The sequence below is a fragment of the Pleurodeles waltl genome, chromosome 9, assembly GCF_031143425.1.
Source record: "Pleurodeles waltl isolate 20211129_DDA chromosome 9, aPleWal1.hap1.20221129, whole genome shotgun sequence".
Classification (NCBI taxonomy): Eukaryota; Metazoa; Chordata; class Amphibia; order Caudata; family Salamandridae; genus Pleurodeles; species Pleurodeles waltl.
This window is the reverse complement of record NC_090448.1, coordinates 68,302,288-68,319,973: the sequence shown is the minus strand read 5'-3', so window position 1 is coordinate 68,319,973 and position 17,686 is coordinate 68,302,288. Positions and strand designations below refer to the sequence as shown.

The following is a 17,686-nucleotide window of genomic DNA, read 5'->3' as shown; positions in this document are numbered from 1 at the left end:
ATCCATTGTCCAGCATTTCCTAACCGTTTGCACTAGTTATTGTTCAAGTGCCATTTTTAAGCTGTTCCTCAGACACAGCCTTTGTAAAAGATAATGGTTCTAACAGTAGATAGAAACTATGCTGGTTCCAAGCAGGAGTATCCAAAAATAGAGCACAATGGCATGTATGATCACTGCACCTGGCTTTCTGAAGCAGTAATCAGGGCCAGATATAGAGCAAGCCCTCCGTAGAAATATCTTCACTGTGAATAAAAGACACTGCAGTCTCTTCCCTCACCCCTGCCATCTACCAAAAGATGATGTTCAGTAAGAACTAGTCAGCAGCTCTGTAAAGCAGCCCAGTCACCATCCTCCCCCACTTCAGTGTCTGGATCTCCACCCACCAGTCACAGGGATACAGTCGATAAACTCTGCTGTATGGGGAAGCTGTATCCAGCCTCCATTTTGTGCCATCTAAAATGGATCCCACTGGTCCCACAACTCAGACTCTCATCACACACACAGCATCCTCCTACAATGTATGTGCTACACACCTACCACATGTACATGTACACCACATGCAAATGGAATGTCAGCGCAAGGTCTAGGGTTCACAGTATCGCGGAACTTTACAAAACATGGTCAGTAGATTGCGGTCTCTCCTGGCACCAAGAAGATGGTGTGGCCACACTAAAGATTAACACAAACATGGTACACTGCCACCACCACTTTATTTGACAACCCAGGGCACGGACAGTAGTCCTGGGCCAGCAATGATACTGTATTTTTTGCACCCCTCCAGGTCACAGGACAGGTTCTGGATATCACACTCCCTGGGAAAGTCCTCGGTCTCTATGCACACTCTACATAAGTATGATGGCAGGGCAAAACATAAACTCAGGATACCATTTTCACATGCATCTGGGCACTCAGGGCAGGGGTTCACTTCGGTCTATGATGCAGGGGGCATTCCTGATCCTGCTGCCCAACTTTACTGTATCTGACCACTGAACTTAAACTTCCAGTTCTGGCAATGTCTACTTAGTGGAGCGCTGAATGTCACCAAGGTATGTACCGGAATTGACCAATAAAGGAGGGTGAAGCAACCAATACCTGATGTGACTGCTTGTTGGACTGATGCTATTGATCACAGGGTTTTTACGGTAGTTGAACTTTAGCTCTGGGTTAATGCAAGACTGCTGGTCCAGCTGCACGCAAACACTTGCGGCACTAGGTGTGTGAAACTCCATAGCTGGCATGGTGCAAGTGATGCCGTTGTCGGTGCGCCTGTAAATAAAAAAAAATGTTTGAGTTAAACCATGGTTTAATGGCTGACTGCTCTCTTTGAGAAGGCATCCTTGCAAAGCTTTCTGACACTGTTGCACTGTGGGTTGAGTGGAATGAGGCATGAGATAGTGGAAGGAGACTACTCTACCAGGAGCGTGCATGGTCTAATGGAGGGAGAGGAGGAAGTGGATGTCCATTGCGAGGGCGTATGTGGGTAATATGAAGAAAATGAGTTTAAAGGGAGGCGGTATGGTCAAATAGAATAATTATCTAGTGGATGGAGATGTGGTCTACCAAGAATATGCAATACAGACAAGGAGGGCAGGAGGATGCAGGGCTTCAAATAGGATGAAAATGGTTGGGGAGGTCTCTAAAATAGGTATGATAAAAAAGCGTAACTATGAATCCTTTTCCAGAGCAGTGGCCTACGTAATTAAGGGAGTGGCTTAAAACATGTGAACTAAAATCACGTGCTTCACGCAGCCTGCCACATGACTAGTGTTTGTGGGCCTCTCCGTGAAATTTCTGTTGTTGTATCCAGACACCACACAATAATGGACATGCACCTAAAACAAAGTAGACCTAGTGGATTTGCCAATGCTTGTTATTAGTATCAGATAAAAGAGAAGCAACCACATTGTTGTGAACAATTAGAATTACAAATATTTCAATACTAAAAATAATAGACTGTGAAATAAATATTGCTAAGGTCTGTGGAAGGGGTAGTGGTCTTCAGAGTGTTGAAATCACTCCTGTTCCCCTTTCACACCATTTTCCTCTGCAGCTCCCCAGTAAGACACTTACACCCTTTTCTGCCCACATCTTCCTGAAATCTTTCATCTACATTTTTCACCCTTTATATCTTTCCTCTTCTGCACCCTCTTTTTACTCTCTCCTTCTGCAAGTGCTTCCTTGCATCTCCTTCACTTTACCATCTTTCCCGCCATTCACCTGGAAGCACTTCACTGTCAATATATCAACAACTTTGGACCTCCTTCAATCACTTTTGCATATACTTACAATTACAAATGGTACGTCATCTTTTCTGCACAGAGGCCATGGATTGGATGAGCATGTATTTTTAATACATTTGTTACCCACTGAAAGGCAGTGTGAGAACTTCATTTTGCCTTTAGTCTCAAATCCAGAGCTCCTACAGAGGACCCAGTTCACAGTATGCACAATACAAGATCAATGTTGCAGGGACAAATCAGGGGTTGCAATCTAGTGGAGAGAGGTGTGGTCAAACCTGGGCGGTGGAAGGTGACTATTGGGAAGCAGAGCACCACCCAAGAGTCACTAAGTTGACCCTGTAGTGAGCTAGCCCTGCCAGACCGCCCAAGCTAGGGATGTCCTAGAGCTAGGGCTCATGACAGCATTGATGAAAGCACCAGACGGCTGTGATAAGCGCCTCTACCATTCCTTTTTAACCAGACACAACTAGAAACAACATAATGACATAGCCTAGTGCAGGGTTCTGCAAAGTCGGTCCAGGAGAGCCTGGTCCATGCCCGATTTTTAGCATATCCACATTTAGAAAAAAGATGTTTCAGAAATCTACAGTTTTCTAAATGTGGAAATGCTAAAAATCTGGCATGGACCCCGGCTCTCCAGGACCGACTTTGCAGAACCCTGGCCTAGTGGTAGGTAGCTTAAAAGGACCCACAGACCTGATGAATCATCTCTGACCCTTTAATGAGCATGTAAAATGTAAGAAATATTTCTGCTAGATTGACATGAAAGGTCATAACTAAACTTCTTGTTTTGAGTTGATTTACTAAAAAGTGTTCAATTGGTCTACCACGGCCAACTGTAACAGGTAGGCCGCACTCTTTACCAATGCAAGGACACAACAAGAGCTTTTCTAAGAATGGGTTGACCACACCCTGTGAAGGCGCAAAACACGAGGTGAAGGGTAAAAACCGAATGATGAAGCACGCCAGCTACATCGCTGAGGGTTTTACGTCCTTCTAAAAGAGAGGCCACATCAGACGACTCTCCAGATTTATAATCACCTGTGTCCAAGCGACTCTAGAAAACAGAGCATACACTGCACTAGCACATGCAAGATGCCAAGTGTGGTCTTGAAGGCTTACAGCTGGTGCTTGGTCCAACGGCAAACCTCCAGGCTGTCTGAGGTGTGACATGAGTGTGACATAGGGGGAATATCTGAAACGAATGAACGGCATTCTTGTGAGAAAACGATTTTTTTGTCACAGGGAGTAAAGGAGCCTCATCTGTAAGCTGTTGTAAAAGAGTGGCTCATTCAGGAACTATGGGGCATAATTACAATCTTTTGGCACAGGGCAGCACCGCAAGCCTTCTTGCTGCACTACGCTGACCTGCGTCAAAAGAAAAGGGAAGAAATGCACTGTATCTATAAGATACGATGCATTCCTGACCCCTTCCACAGTGCTGGTGTTTTAATGGGCTGCAATGTGCCCATGCAGGCACCCTTGCACCACGGTGCAAGGGTGTCTATGTTGCAGCTATTATTGTTTTTGTGCAGGAAGGGGACTCTTCCTGCACAAAAACAATCAATGGAGGTGATTTCCTCTTACTACATGTGCTGCGTGTGCTGCAGAATGCAGCACACATAGAAAGAGTAGTGTTGTCAATTACTAACTAGACTTTTCTTGCCACTTAGATTGAAAATGAAAAGTAAAACTGTTGATATAATCGAGCCGATTCAAAGTGACATGGCCGCCATGAGCATGGGTACGAAGAAGAGACACAAAAAGAAAAAAAAGTTCACTCACAGTCAAACGTATTGGCAATAGTGCAATTATCCATGTAACAGGGGCAGTCTGCAAGGCGGTAACAAAACCGCCCCAAGGAGGGACAAATCTAAAGCATTTACCAATGGTAACAAAGGATATTTGAAAGGCAAGCCCGGAAATGAGTGAAAGTGATGGGCATGCGATGGGTGTGGTTAAAAGCCCACATTACTTACAACAGGTCAAAGGGCTTGCGCGCTCGACCTAAAAACAAGGAGAAATAATGTTACTTCTCCTTGTTGTGCCTCCCTGGGGAGGTATAGGCTTTTGACACATTCCCAGGTTTACAGCATGTTGTAAATCTAATGCCATGGGCACTATGTGGGAGCACCCACTGTAACGCCCATGGCACGCCTCCCTATCGCAGTGTGAGGCAACACAGAGACTTGCGCTGCGTTGCCTCACTCCATATCTACAAGGTCATGAAAAGCCGCTGCAGTGTGCACCGCCAGACCGTCATTAAAAGTGATGTTCCAACGGTGCACAGGGCTCGTAAATAAGCCTCACAGCGTTCATTAGGTAAAATGGCCATCCGGATGAAGAACTGGTGGCTGAGGAAGTGGAGGAGGTAAAGGATTTAAGTCTTCTGGAGGAACTCAAGGGTGCTCCAAGGGTCGTTGCTGAGGTGAGATAGGTGGTGCCTCTTAGGGAATGACAGCCAGGAAGACAGAGTTGTAGGACCAGAGTAGGGCATCCCCATTTTCAAAGAGTTCAGCGTGAGAGAGTGGAGGCCCAACCGATGATGAAATTAAGGTTTCATGGGATAATGTCCGAAAGAGGGAATCAACTACTCCTAACGCACCTCATGTGGGTTGCAGCTACAAAGCACATAGCTCCACTCTCTTTTTAATGCATCGCAAGTAATCCCCATTTCCACCTGTAGGCCCACCTCCCTCTGCAGCTGCGCAACCGCAAAGTGCATAGACAGGTATGCGGCACTTACACCAAGTGAATACACTCTCTGCTCCCATTCACCAGGACGCGCAGCTCAGATCCCACGCCCAAGCTTTCCCCAGAGAACGTGACCCTGGTGCCACCAGCTAGGGGTCCTTCAATGGGGGACAAAGAGTAGACCTCAGGCATCTGAAATAAGAAACACAGGAGTTACCACCAGTCAGTAATACCACGTAATAGAACATTTCTCTCTATTTCATAAATTGTCACATATTCAGGGTGTTCAATAGTAGTACATTACAACAACATCAGCTTATCAGATGTCATGACTTTCTTACCAGTCATTATTAAATGATCACATTTTTGATTCAGAGATCCCACCTGTCGATTAATAGTACCAGACCCGCTCTTTTCAGATGAACTAGGTCTCAGCGTTGCTGGATATCTCGATTGAACTAAAGGCTAAACATTAACTCCAAGTGATAATTGGTCTATGCCAAACAGAAGAAGCATTTAATAATTATGCTTAGTTGCATAGGCCTGCTTTGAATTATGCAATATCACTAATTCTCTGTGTTCCTTGTTTTGTTTGCGTCTATTCCGTGTGTAAAGAACAATGGCAGCTGCAGGGAGCCCTTGCTATACCTGGAAACCTATATATCACGAAAGGTATATGATTATATGTGTGAAACCTCAGAATGAGATAGACCGTTTAATCCCCTGCCCCTTATTCCCCCACTAAATTTATTTTGTTATGCACAGAGTGGTGTGAAACCAGTGCTCCATTTTTCTACCCTACCATGTGCCCCCTCCTCCTGGGGCTCAAGTTAGCAGAGGGTTCCTGGTCACTGAGGCCGCTGAGCGTGGGCATTCCTAAGTATCCTTCCTAATGTATGGCATCATAAACCAATCCAGGTGCCTTAGTCAACAACACAATGCATTCTGGGACTTGGAGTTTTGGCTTTAATAATGTGCACATGAGCTGTGTAGTTCCAATCTACACAAACCCTATCAGCTTAAAAGCTATGAGGAGCTGGAGGTGTCACACCTGTCGGTAGGATAACTTGATAGCTGGGCGTTCCAGGTGAGTGCTTAATTTATGCCAGTGTTTTCAGCGCTTGGCAGTTATGTGCAAATACAAGTAGGTATTTAGGAGAACCTACCACTTGGTGGCGCTGTGTGCGTATTTTCTAATTTTATTTAGCAGAGGTCATTAGTAGAACCTTTTTACTATTTAATATCCCTTACGCATGATAAAACTGGTACTTAAACTTACATTTTAAAGTGACGTATCGGTACTCTCAGCTACACTGCACCCAAGCAAGTATCTGGGGTCCTGGCACTTAATTTCTTTTCTTTTTTCTTTTTTTTTACAGTTGAAGCACTGTGCTTGGCACACATTCCGCCCTCTCCCTGAGGCACCCTTGCCTGTACACATGCTTCAATAATGTTAGCAAGGAGCAGGGATTCCTTCCGCTGCGAGGGGTCATAGCTCCATGCACGGGGGCGGGGTGGCTCGCTTTTTAACTTACCGCCTTTTAGTAATATGAAACTGCGCCGCCTGCGGCGGAAGCAGTTGGAGGAAAACTTGTGGAGTTAGGGTGATCTGACCTCTGATCTTTTAGAAGAAGGTGTGATTTACCTGGTTTAACTTAATTCTTGTCTTGACCTAAAATAAATCACCATTTAACATGCTCGTCACTGTATTTCTCAAAAGAGATCGCTTAAAAAGTAAAACGACACCTCATAAGGCGTCAAAGACGTCATTTCCCGTGAGGTCATCGGTATCAGTGGTGAGGGGTGAGATTTGTTTTGCCAGGGAAGTGTAAATTCACAAATTGTGTCGCCTGTGAAGGTTTCACTTTCCCTTCGCCTTTCACCGTGTAAGTTATTTTTCTACACACATGGAGATAATTTCCACCCTAATAGAGACCATACAAGCCGGACGGGATCTGCGAAATTCACGCTGGTTGGCGATTGCGTCATAATTGTGCACTGGAAAATGTAGGCAGAATTGCAGTATTACCGCGATATTCCCCATTCTGAGGCGAGACCCTCAGACTGGTGCAGTTTTAGCGCAGTCAGCGGTATTTACCGCCTGCGGTATTACCTTTCAGGATAATGTAGGATTTATAATCAGTCTCTGGGTGTTAGCTGCAGTGTATATATTCCGCGGATGAGTTTTTTTTTTTAGTTTTAAACAAGGATGCGTGTGATACAAATTGCCAGAAAAGTAACCATGTGTCACAAGGATGAAAAACTTTGCATGGTGCACGGAAGTGCGCAGTTTTACGTAGACTTTCACGAAGGATGTAAAAATGTGTAACTTCAGCCTTAACAAGAGGGCCCGTGACCTCATCCCCACTGCCCCGTGAATCTGGGGCATAACAACATCTCGCTTTACCCGGCTGGCACACTGTGCGGCTTGGCAACCTCTGTGGCTTCTCTGAGTACGAGGTCTTAATAAGCAAGTTGGGAGTTCTGAGTAATTGTTCCTCTCTCTAAACACTTCTAATAATTACTGCGGATAATTAAAAGAATAACAGCAGAGGAATGCAGTCAAAGCCGACCAGCCCACTGTTTGCTTTACATCCTGTGTTAATTTGTAGAACCCACTCCGCTAACCAGATAAATTCCAGACATACCACAAAAAATGCATTGTATCTCCACAGCAACCAGGGGGCTGCCCAGGGACCGAGGGAGTTGTTAATTTGAGGCTCAGGGGGTTAATTTAATTCTGAGCCCTAAGTGATCCCACATGGCTTTCCTTTATTGCATACGGCTTATGGGAATACTCTGGCCTCCTGCCAGGGGCCAAGGTTAAGTTACAAACAGAAAATGTGATGGCTGGGGTTCTCCTTAAGCACCTCTACGGTTTTACTGAGGATGTCTGCAGTCCCCACTAACAAACCCTTGGGCACACCCCCAATAAGGAGGTTCACTGTTTTACTCGGCACCTAGTACTGGGGGTCAGTCTGTATCAGCTCTGCCACTTTTACGCAGAAACACAAAGAGGTGTGTCCAAGATCACACAATGTGGCCAAAAAGGGAGAGCGGGATCCACAGCTAGGATTTGAGCCACAAGAGCACACCTCCTGCTTTAGTACTGAGAGAGGCCGCCCCCGGGGTCATGATGGCATTTAATTATTCTGCATTGATCCAGCCCATAATTCCCTTTTAATGCTTCAGCTGCTGACTAGGGACATTCAGCCCTTTAATTACATGGCCCTCTGGATCCAATTTTATTTCCCACTCTGTTTATTGAGTTAAGGGTAGTAATTGGTAGCTCTCAGATAGGATTTGTAAAGCCTTCCCTATTTAAGAGGCAAAAATATAAAGCTCAGTGTGAACCCAGTGCAAAGCATGTCTGCTGAAGAACAAGAAAACCATGTGACTTGTAAATGCCTCAGCGATTATATGCAATAACTACCTACATAGGCCATTACTCATATCGATCAGCACAGATCTCTTATGTGATGCTGAGAGCACCTCATAGCATACCTCACCCCCTGCTGCTGGCACTGTGCCAGGGGGTGGGGTCAGAAGTAAAGAGTAAATGAAAGGATAAACTCTTACTGAAATAGAATCGTTAAACTAGTATCTAAGGCGAGTATAATCTCTCTACTCTAGGAGAGGACATTCTATAGGCTGCAGGAGAAAAACATTGTGTATATTTCAAGATAAACCTGTTTCTCAACTACAGAAGAATACATACTCCTGACTCCCAGTGAATATTTCTAGGTTGCATGAGAATACATTCTATAAACTACAAGACAGGAGTCCAGTTCTTGAGTCCAGGATGATGCATTATCTAGACTTCAGGAGAACACATTCTACAGATTACAGGACAAAACATGTTCTTGAGTCCATGATGATGCATTATCTAGACTTCAGGAGAACACATTCTACAGATTACAGGACAAAACATGTTCTTGAGTCCAGGATGATGCATTATCTAGACTTCAGAACACATTCTACAGATTACAGGACAAAACATGTTCTTGAGTCCAGGATGATGCATTATCTAGACTTCAGGAGAATACATTCTATAGACTACAGCGCTGGTTCCCAACCGTTTGACATTGAGGACCCCCACTGAATCGCTACTGGAAGTCGGGGACCCCCAAGCAATGTGTACGATTTAAATTTCAAACATTAAAATAGTAACTCACAAAAAATACGGAAACAAATACATTACCAAACAAATACTCAAATTACTAAAGATGTAATTATTTTATATTAAAAAAATATGCAAAAATCGAATAATTCTAATGGGGAGATTGGCGCTGCATCCCAGCGATTAACATTTCAATGTTTCGTTTTATTTAGGAAAGCTGAATCCTCAGGTCAGATTCTACATTTCCCAAGCGATTTCTGTTTTTAGGTACATAACATCTGAAAAAGCTTTTTCACATAAATATGTGGTGGGGAAAGGAAATAGAACCACAGGGGCCTCTCATCTCTCCATAGCCTCTCTGCCACATATAATTCATTTGTTTTATAGCACCTCCCATACCAGTGTAGGGCATTGGAGCCCTTTACAGGGGACTACGAGGTGTAGGATTCACATGCCATCCTCACTGGTAGGCATTTTCTAAAAGTGCTTGATCTGAAGAAGCACAAACTCAGGATTCAGAACATAACACAGCAGTTAGCATTTACTTTAATAATAAAAATGTATTTCTACGCAAGCAAACCTATTTTTAGCAGTCAAAGGAAAATGAAAGACTGAGGAGGAAAAAAAACATAACTTTCTAATTTGTACCATGCAGTTTGCATGCAGCTCCTTGATGGCAGTTCATAGCTCACTGTGCTTGATTACCATTGTAACTTCTGAACTGCACAGTAACAAAATAATCTATGTGACAAAAGAAGTAACCCACTGTGCTAGGCACATAAAATATTGTTTTGGCATGACACATTTCACTACTTCAGATGAGTCAAAAATGCAGCTAAACAAAACTCCCATCTCTCTCCTGCAGGTAGAATAATCACCAGAGTTATCTTGACGCTTTTAATTCCCAGCCCCAGCTCCCCCTCCCCCACCACCCGAGAAGGTGCTGGATGTACATGGAACTTTGGGCCATATTTATACTTTTTGACGCAAAACTGCGCTATCGCAGTTTTGCGCCAAAAAGATTAGCGCCGGCTAACGCCATTCTGAAGCGCCATGCGGGCGCCGTATTTATTGAATGGCGTTAGCCGGCGCTAGCAGACCGGCGCTGCCTGGTGTGCGTGGAAAAAAACCACGTACACCAGGCAGCGCCGGCGTTGGGGAAAATGGCGTTAGGGCGTCTTAAAATGGGGCAAGTCAGGTAGAGGCAAAAAAATCGCCTCCACCCGATTTGCGCCATTTTTAACGACGCCCTGACGCCATTTACATGACTCCTGTCTTAGTAAAGACAGGAGTCATGCCCCCTTGCCCAATGGCCATGCCCAGGGGACTTATGTCCCCTGGGCATGGTCATTGGGCATTGTGGCATGTAGGGGGGCACAAATCAGGCCCCCCTATGCCAAAAAATAATAATACAAAAAAAAAATTATACTTACCTGAACTTACCTGAATGTCCCTGGGATGGGTCCCTCCATCATTGGGTGTCCTCCTGGGGTGGGCAAGGGTGGCAGGGGGGGTCCCTGGGGGCATGGGAGGGCAGCTGTGGGCTCATTTTGAGCCCACAGGTCCCTTAACGCCTGCCCTGACCCAGGCGTTAAAAAGAGGCGCAAATGCAGGTTTTTTTGCCCCGCCCACTCCCGGGCGTGATTTTTGCCCGGGAGTATAAAATACGACGCATTTGCGTCACAGTCATTTTTTTAGACGGGAACGCCTACCTTGCATCTCATTAACGCAAGGAAGGCGTTCACGCAAAAAAATTACGCTCATTCCTCATACTTTGGCGCTAGACGCGTCTAACGCCAAAGTATAAATATGGAGTTAGTTTAGCGTCGAATTTGCGGCGAAAAAAACGACGCAAATTCAGCGCAAACGGAGTATAAATATGCCCCTTTGTCTTTTAAACTGCTGTACAAATGAAGTCATTAATATAAAAACAGGCAGTGAAGGGCCCCAGCTGAGGAAGTGCCTGCCTACCGGCCCAGGCCTGTGGACTGAGGGTCCGCGGACCACAGATTGGGAACCTCTGGTCTACAGGACAATACATGTTCTTGCGTCCAGGATGATGCATTACCTAGACTGCATGAGAAAACATTCTCTCAAATTCAGGGAAATACATTTTCCAGTCTGCATTCGAATGTATTCTTTTAGACCCACGGAAGTGGAAATTCATTTTTTATACTGCATAAGAACAGTCTTTATGGACTACAGGAGAGTACATTCTGGAGACTCTAGGAGGGTGAATCTACCAGCCTCTAGGAGGATATAACCTCTTAACACCCAGGGAACTCATTTTCCATAATACAGGAGAAAACGTTATGTAAGGTCTGGGAAAATACTTTCTGTTCACTACAGAAGAATAATTTCTCTATCTCTAGATTGCAGGACAATACGTCCTCTAGACTAGAGGAGAATACATTCTTTAGACTACAGGGGAATACTTTCCCTAGAATGCAGGATCAAAAACTCCTCTAAACTACAGGATAATGTATCCTTTAGACTACAGGAGAATAAACTCTCTCAACTTCAGGTGAATACCTTTCTAGAGTGCATGAGAATATACACTAGAAGCAAAGACAGATTACATTCTCTAGACTACAGGATAATACTATTTCTTGACTACAGGAGTAGAGTTCCAGTTTTTATACTGATGTTGAATTCTATAGTGCTAAAGGCAATACTGATTTAAAAAAATGAATAGTCATAGACTCCTAAAGGGCAGAATAATCACAAATAACTAGATAGTTCTAGAGTATAACGGAGAACGGATTACTCATTCAAACATTTGCATAATCTTAAGAATACAGATTTACAACAAATACAATTCCTAAACCAGTAGGTAATCAAGCAGTCCTGTGAAGGACATCCCGCCCGCAACTATCAGTTAATCTTACACTGCTAAACAGGATATAACGAGGATCTGTCTATAATAATGTTAGAAAATTAAGACTGTATTAAAGTCTTTTGAGGCTCATATTTGATCACTTGCTGTTTTTGTTTGAGTGATGATCAATACCAGATTTCCTCCCAGCTGTATTCTAATTAATTGAATACCAACTAACCCTGACCTTTACAAGCTGGCTAAGGCAGGAAGGCCAACCCATTTTAAAATGAGACCCTAAGCCTTTTTGGGAAAGGCCCGCATCAAAGGAGGGGAAAACCAAACCAACATTTGGCCCCTGTCATTAACACAGCACTGAATTACCAGATCTTTAGTATGGTATGTGGACTCCAGGCGGCTTCTGTTGTACTGTACAAGTCTGAATAATATTCAGAACAAATCCAGTTAATTAACGCACTCAAAGTGGGGTACTCTGTATTTAATAAATTGCTCCTCCTCATTCACCTGCACACCCGGAGACCCCGTATTTATAACAGGCTCTAATCTGGGCTCTTAGGCCTAAAACGCAAACACAGGAGGCTGACCTGATGAAGACAAGAGGGAACGTTCCCTCAACATTTTGGAATGTCGTGTTGGAGAGACACCTTTACATTGGATTACAGCAAAAATACTGTGGGGATTGGTACACAAAAATCAGGAAACAGTCTTTCTGGATGACCACTGCCTGCATGAGGGAGACCCACTCCTAAACATATGACCAAATCACAGGAAGACCCAACGTTTCATTCCAAAGGGATTCATCATCTCAAGCCTTCACACCCACTGCTGTTGGAAAACATGACCAATTACACATACTACTGCATCTGACATCCTTTAGGCAGGTCAAGAAAAATAAGTTCAGGATCATGGTTCATGGTGGATCACCAGCTTTGTACTACTCCTAGATCAGGCTTCTCCGACGAGTGGCTCATGAGTTACTGGTAGCTCTCCAGCTACCTGTAAGTTGCTGACCTGGGCATACTACTAAACTAGAAGCTTTTGCTAAATTATTATATGCACACCAAAATAGAGAGCCTTTATTTGAGGTGGAAAGGTGTGTATTTTCAGAACTCATAAGCTGATGTTTGGAGAAAAATGGCTGAACTACCAAAATATATTTAAAGTTAAATGTTTGAGTGATAAATCACGCAGCGTTGGAGCGACTCATTACTAATACTGCATTGGTGCCTGGGGCATTGCAGCTATGGTTGTCATATATATTATCTATGTAGAGCCATGCCAATGTGATAAAGCCTTTTTTCCATTACTGTTGGCAGCTCTTCCCAATGCACTGAGGTGATCACTGCTGGTATTCTTGCATGGGGTGGCCAGTATTGTAATCGTGTCTGATGTGGTCTCTTTTAGCACACTTGTAATATTTGTAACTTAGGGTGATTTTCATTAAAAATAACTAGCTCTTATCACAGAAAAAGTTGGAGACCCCTGCCCTAGAAGGACCCTTGTACTGTTAGCTTCTCCTCATTCCAGGTGGTGTACAGGATCCTCAGGTTGAGACTAAAAGATCCCCCCATGCAGATTCTGCAGCCCTTCTGCCGCGAACGCTGGTTGGAGGGAAGGAATGTGCTAGTGTAGGTTTTAATTCTAACAAAAGACCTTGGCAACCTCATTCAGGCACTCCACCATTTTGTACTGCCATTCACTCACTGAGAAACCAAAATAGATTCGTAGCTGTACCCAGCCAAACCTACCCACAGACTCCACGCACACCCTGTGGCATACATACAGCGCATAGGTACCTCGCACACAGATGGAATCGAAAGACACTGTCAGGTGGGCCAGGCAGAATATTCCAATCTTTGGAGGCCAGCAGACAGCATGTAAAAAGGCCTGTAACTTCACCTAAACAATACTGCCACCACTGCCAGTCTCACAAAGCCCACGCAGAGAGTGCAGTAGACAATCTGTAAAAGACGGACACCCTTTACCTGCACCCTGAACCACAGAGCGATGTTCTGGGGGCTCAAACCATTTAAGCCAGAGAACCCGCAGTGATGGTCGTGTCCTCTGAGGTAAAAAAACAAAACCTAAGGACTGCACATATAAGAATAACATAGAGAATTGGAACACAATCTCCAGAGCCACACCAGGGACATTTCTGCCCCAACAGCCCTAATCCTTCCTTTTCTATAATGAACCTCTCCTTCTCCAGGATGGAACGACCTGTCAACCACTCAAGTTAAAATACTGTCTGCACAGACTGCAGAACATGGAAGTCCTCATTACCTTAGTGCTTGCACTGTTATATCTAAATCATGGGGCAAATAACACCACACCCCTTTAACCCACCAATGGAGCCCCAGAAAGTGCTGTCACAGGCTCATTGACATTGATGATAGAGCAATATATGCTTCTTTCTAACCAATGTATTGAAAACAATCACTGCATCTAATTAAGAATAGTTGACTAAAGCTTTTTGATCTTAAATGATCCCAGGAGGTTGCATTGCATGTCATTTGACCTAATATCAGGTTTTGCATAACACAAATGTTGAACTAAAAGGTCCAGAATGCAACTGGGGACAAACAGCAAAAAAGACTACCCTGAATGCTTTTCAGATGCATGTTCCTATTCAAAGGCTCACAAGTGATGTTGATTTTTAGTTCTGTCATTAGCCAAGACCTTTTGATTTTAGTAAAATGACATATATCATTTATGGGGGCTTTCAGCAGTGCTCTTCATCCATTTGTCTGCTGCTGTGTCGTTTGCATTTTTCTTCCACCAACCATAGTATACAGCATGGGTGGGAAAACTGGTCAGTCAACTTCATCCATTGGCTAACTTCATTGGGAGTGAAGGCATTCTGCTCTTTCACAAGGAGGGCATCCACACACAAAGTAGTTCCTTTCAGTGTCAGGATTGCTGCTCTGTATGCTTTTTTAGAGAATTTTTTTTATTGCTTTTAGCCAAATTGCTATACTTTGGTGAGAGCCCAGCAGCTTGCTTCCATGATGATACATGTTTACAAAAGTCATGACATAACAAAACAAGCACTGAGAAAACCAAAAGGCTGTCAGCCTATGCCAAACCTACTGGCTTTTCCAATGCTTGTTTAAGAAAGCAACCAACTACTTTTCATCCTTGACCATAGGGATGCACAATAAACATGAAAATGGACCTAACCAATATGTACCGGGATGCAAAATGAGATATTCATTAGAGCAGCAATAACTGCTTTGGAGTTCAAAGACAATAATGGTGCTGTCGATTCCTATATCTCCCAATGTGTGTTAGGCCCACCCCTTCACTCCCGCCATGATCTGCCAAGCTCTTCCTCCTTGCTGAGTTCAAACTCCACCTCTTTGGTAGCCTGCACTACAGACCTAAGCTGCAGCTTAAGTTCAGGTCTTTTGAACTAATGGCCCCTTTACTGAAAAGTGCTCTTACTCAAACCCAGAACTACCTCCCTTTCACTGGGTTTAAATGGGTCCTTAAATCCCACCTATGTAACCTGGAAGCTCAGGCCTGTAACCCTATATCTCCCTCACTTACCACCCAAGAAAAAGTAATTATGTATGAATTAAGCACATGGTGTTATTAAATGTACTAACACGCGTTGTTCATATTGTCGCCTCATTCTACCTGTCCACGCCTCAAGTCACACTTTTACTCTGTATGCAATCACACACCTACAAAGTTATTACTACTAACAGCACTTCTGTTAGCAAGCCCACACAGTTTTCAATAAAATACGCAGTAGAAATAAACAAGGGTTGCCACCAGCTTGCTTGACTCTCTGTAGCTGTGCCTTTTCCTTACAATTAGGGGTAGGATACGTGAAAACTGCCTGTGAAGTTGAGAAAATGGGTAATTTCACTCAGCGATGGAGTGCAAAGTTCCTCAACTTCACCCAAGGTGTAATTTCACTTTACCCACCCATCCCCCGCAGTTAGATGTCAAACCCAACAAGAATGGGATATCAGATGCAGGGAATTGTGTTTTCCCAATATCACTCACACCTTCTGTGGCTCAGAGAGTATTCCACCCTGATGTCAACTCCAGAATATTGTGCACAAAACATTATGAAGGTAAGTATATGTAGGTAAGTATAGGGTTACTTTACTAAACTACTTACCTACATACCTGGACAACACATATTGTCAAGATATTCAAATGTGGAGTTAAGAATATAAAATCTGCAATTGCATGATGTGCACTTACCTTCCCAATATTTTGACCACAATATTTTGCTAGAATCATGTTTCTGTAGTTGATATTTTGACATACAACCTCCTGGACCAGGTGTGGCTGCAATAAGCAGACTAGCAGAGGTGGCCGGGAGCCCAAAAGCAGTGTCCGGAATGAATGCAGTGAGTGGCTCCGACCGGCATCAGAATGATGTGAAGAGCATGAAAACTGTGCATGTCCCCTCAGGAATTTTGTTGTGTGGTGATACCTTCACTCAACCACTCTAGCAAGCAGATCTTCATTGCTCAGCCTACCAGGGGATTTCCCTAGGTCGAATGAGGCCAGTCCAACCCTGGAGAGTAGCCACAACCCCACAGCGGTGTCAGCTCTTTTACTGGCTGTCACTCAGGGACTTGCAGCGGTGCTGAAATTCGAGGTACGCTGCACTGCTGAACACAATGGACAACAAGAATGGAGTGGTGGACTTGCAGCCCTGCACGCCAGCAGAAGTATCCTCCTATGCAGTGTGAGCCCCTTTTTAAAAAAAAAACAACTTCCTTCTACAGGAAACTGACAGCTTTTTAAAAAATAGTAAAGTGGCCATAGTTATGAGTATGAAATTTCAGACATCCCTGTTTAATGTACATCTGTGATTACCTGCAACCTGTAAACAATGCACTCTGGAGATGTCCTTTTGCACAAGCCGAGTGCCAGAAACTAACTGGATGTCCATGCTATTCTTTAACCTGCTCAGTTCTGAGTTCTGGAAGTCAGTTTCATTCACAAACGGTCCAATTTGCAGAAGCAGGTTCTTTGTGACAGCAAAAAGGCATTTTGGTAACCAAGAAACACAAATTGTGATTTGGTAACATGGTACCAAATCGCAATTTGAGTTTGCTACTCTATACCTAATTGGTATTTGGAAGGGGAGTGTTTAAGGATTCTAAGGGACCACTTTCCCTTTGTGAATTGTGAAAAAGTATTTTCTTTTAGGAGTAGGAAGTGGTCCTATGCTTGATAAAATGCTAGTTAAACATTTCTTTAAAAAAAAAAAAAGCAAAACTGGGCTAAGTTTTAAAAAATGATCGCTTTACTTAAGTGCAATCACAAACATGCATGGCTGCTGACAGCAGCAACCAACCACCAATGTGATGGCTGCGATTCATACTGGGTTGCAATTTGCTACTCACTTCATTAATATTCATGAGGTAGGTTGAATCAAGATCCACTAGGAATTGTTATTTTGTGAATTGACTTATTAGTACATAGGTTGGTTCACAAAATGGCAAATCGGGCGCAAAGACTCTGGTTGCAAATTGCGACCAGTATCTTGCACGCAGCGCTATGTACATCTGGCCACAGGTGCTTTCGTTTGCACTGGCAAATTAGCACTCGCCCCTAAACATGAACTGTAGGTGAACCAGATGACTGTGGCCATCTCCTTTTCTTAAAATGTCAATAAACAGTGAGTTTTTGGTGTTTCAATTCTTTATTAATTTTATAAACAGGTATAAACATAAACTGTTCATTGTCTGTATAAAATATACAATATATAATCAAAAAAGGACCTAGTACACCAATAAAGACTTTCCATAATCATTCCGTATTAAA

At 43.6% G+C, this 17,686-nt stretch overlaps 1 protein-coding gene across 1 annotated transcript in view; it reads right to left on the bottom strand.

Annotated features, from left to right (window-relative positions):
* PLXND1 (plexin D1) overlaps window positions 1-17,686 on the bottom strand; it is a 281,158-nt gene that overhangs the window by 99,854 nt on the left and 163,618 nt on the right. The window contains exons 15-16 of the mRNA XM_069206314.1: window positions 4,987-5,126; window positions 1,093-1,266 (exon numbers count right to left, since the gene is read on the bottom strand). Coding sequence (XP_069062415.1) covers window positions 1,093-1,266; window positions 4,987-5,126 — 314 coding nt within the window. The remainder of the gene's footprint in view (window positions 1-1,092; window positions 1,267-4,986; window positions 5,127-17,686) is intronic.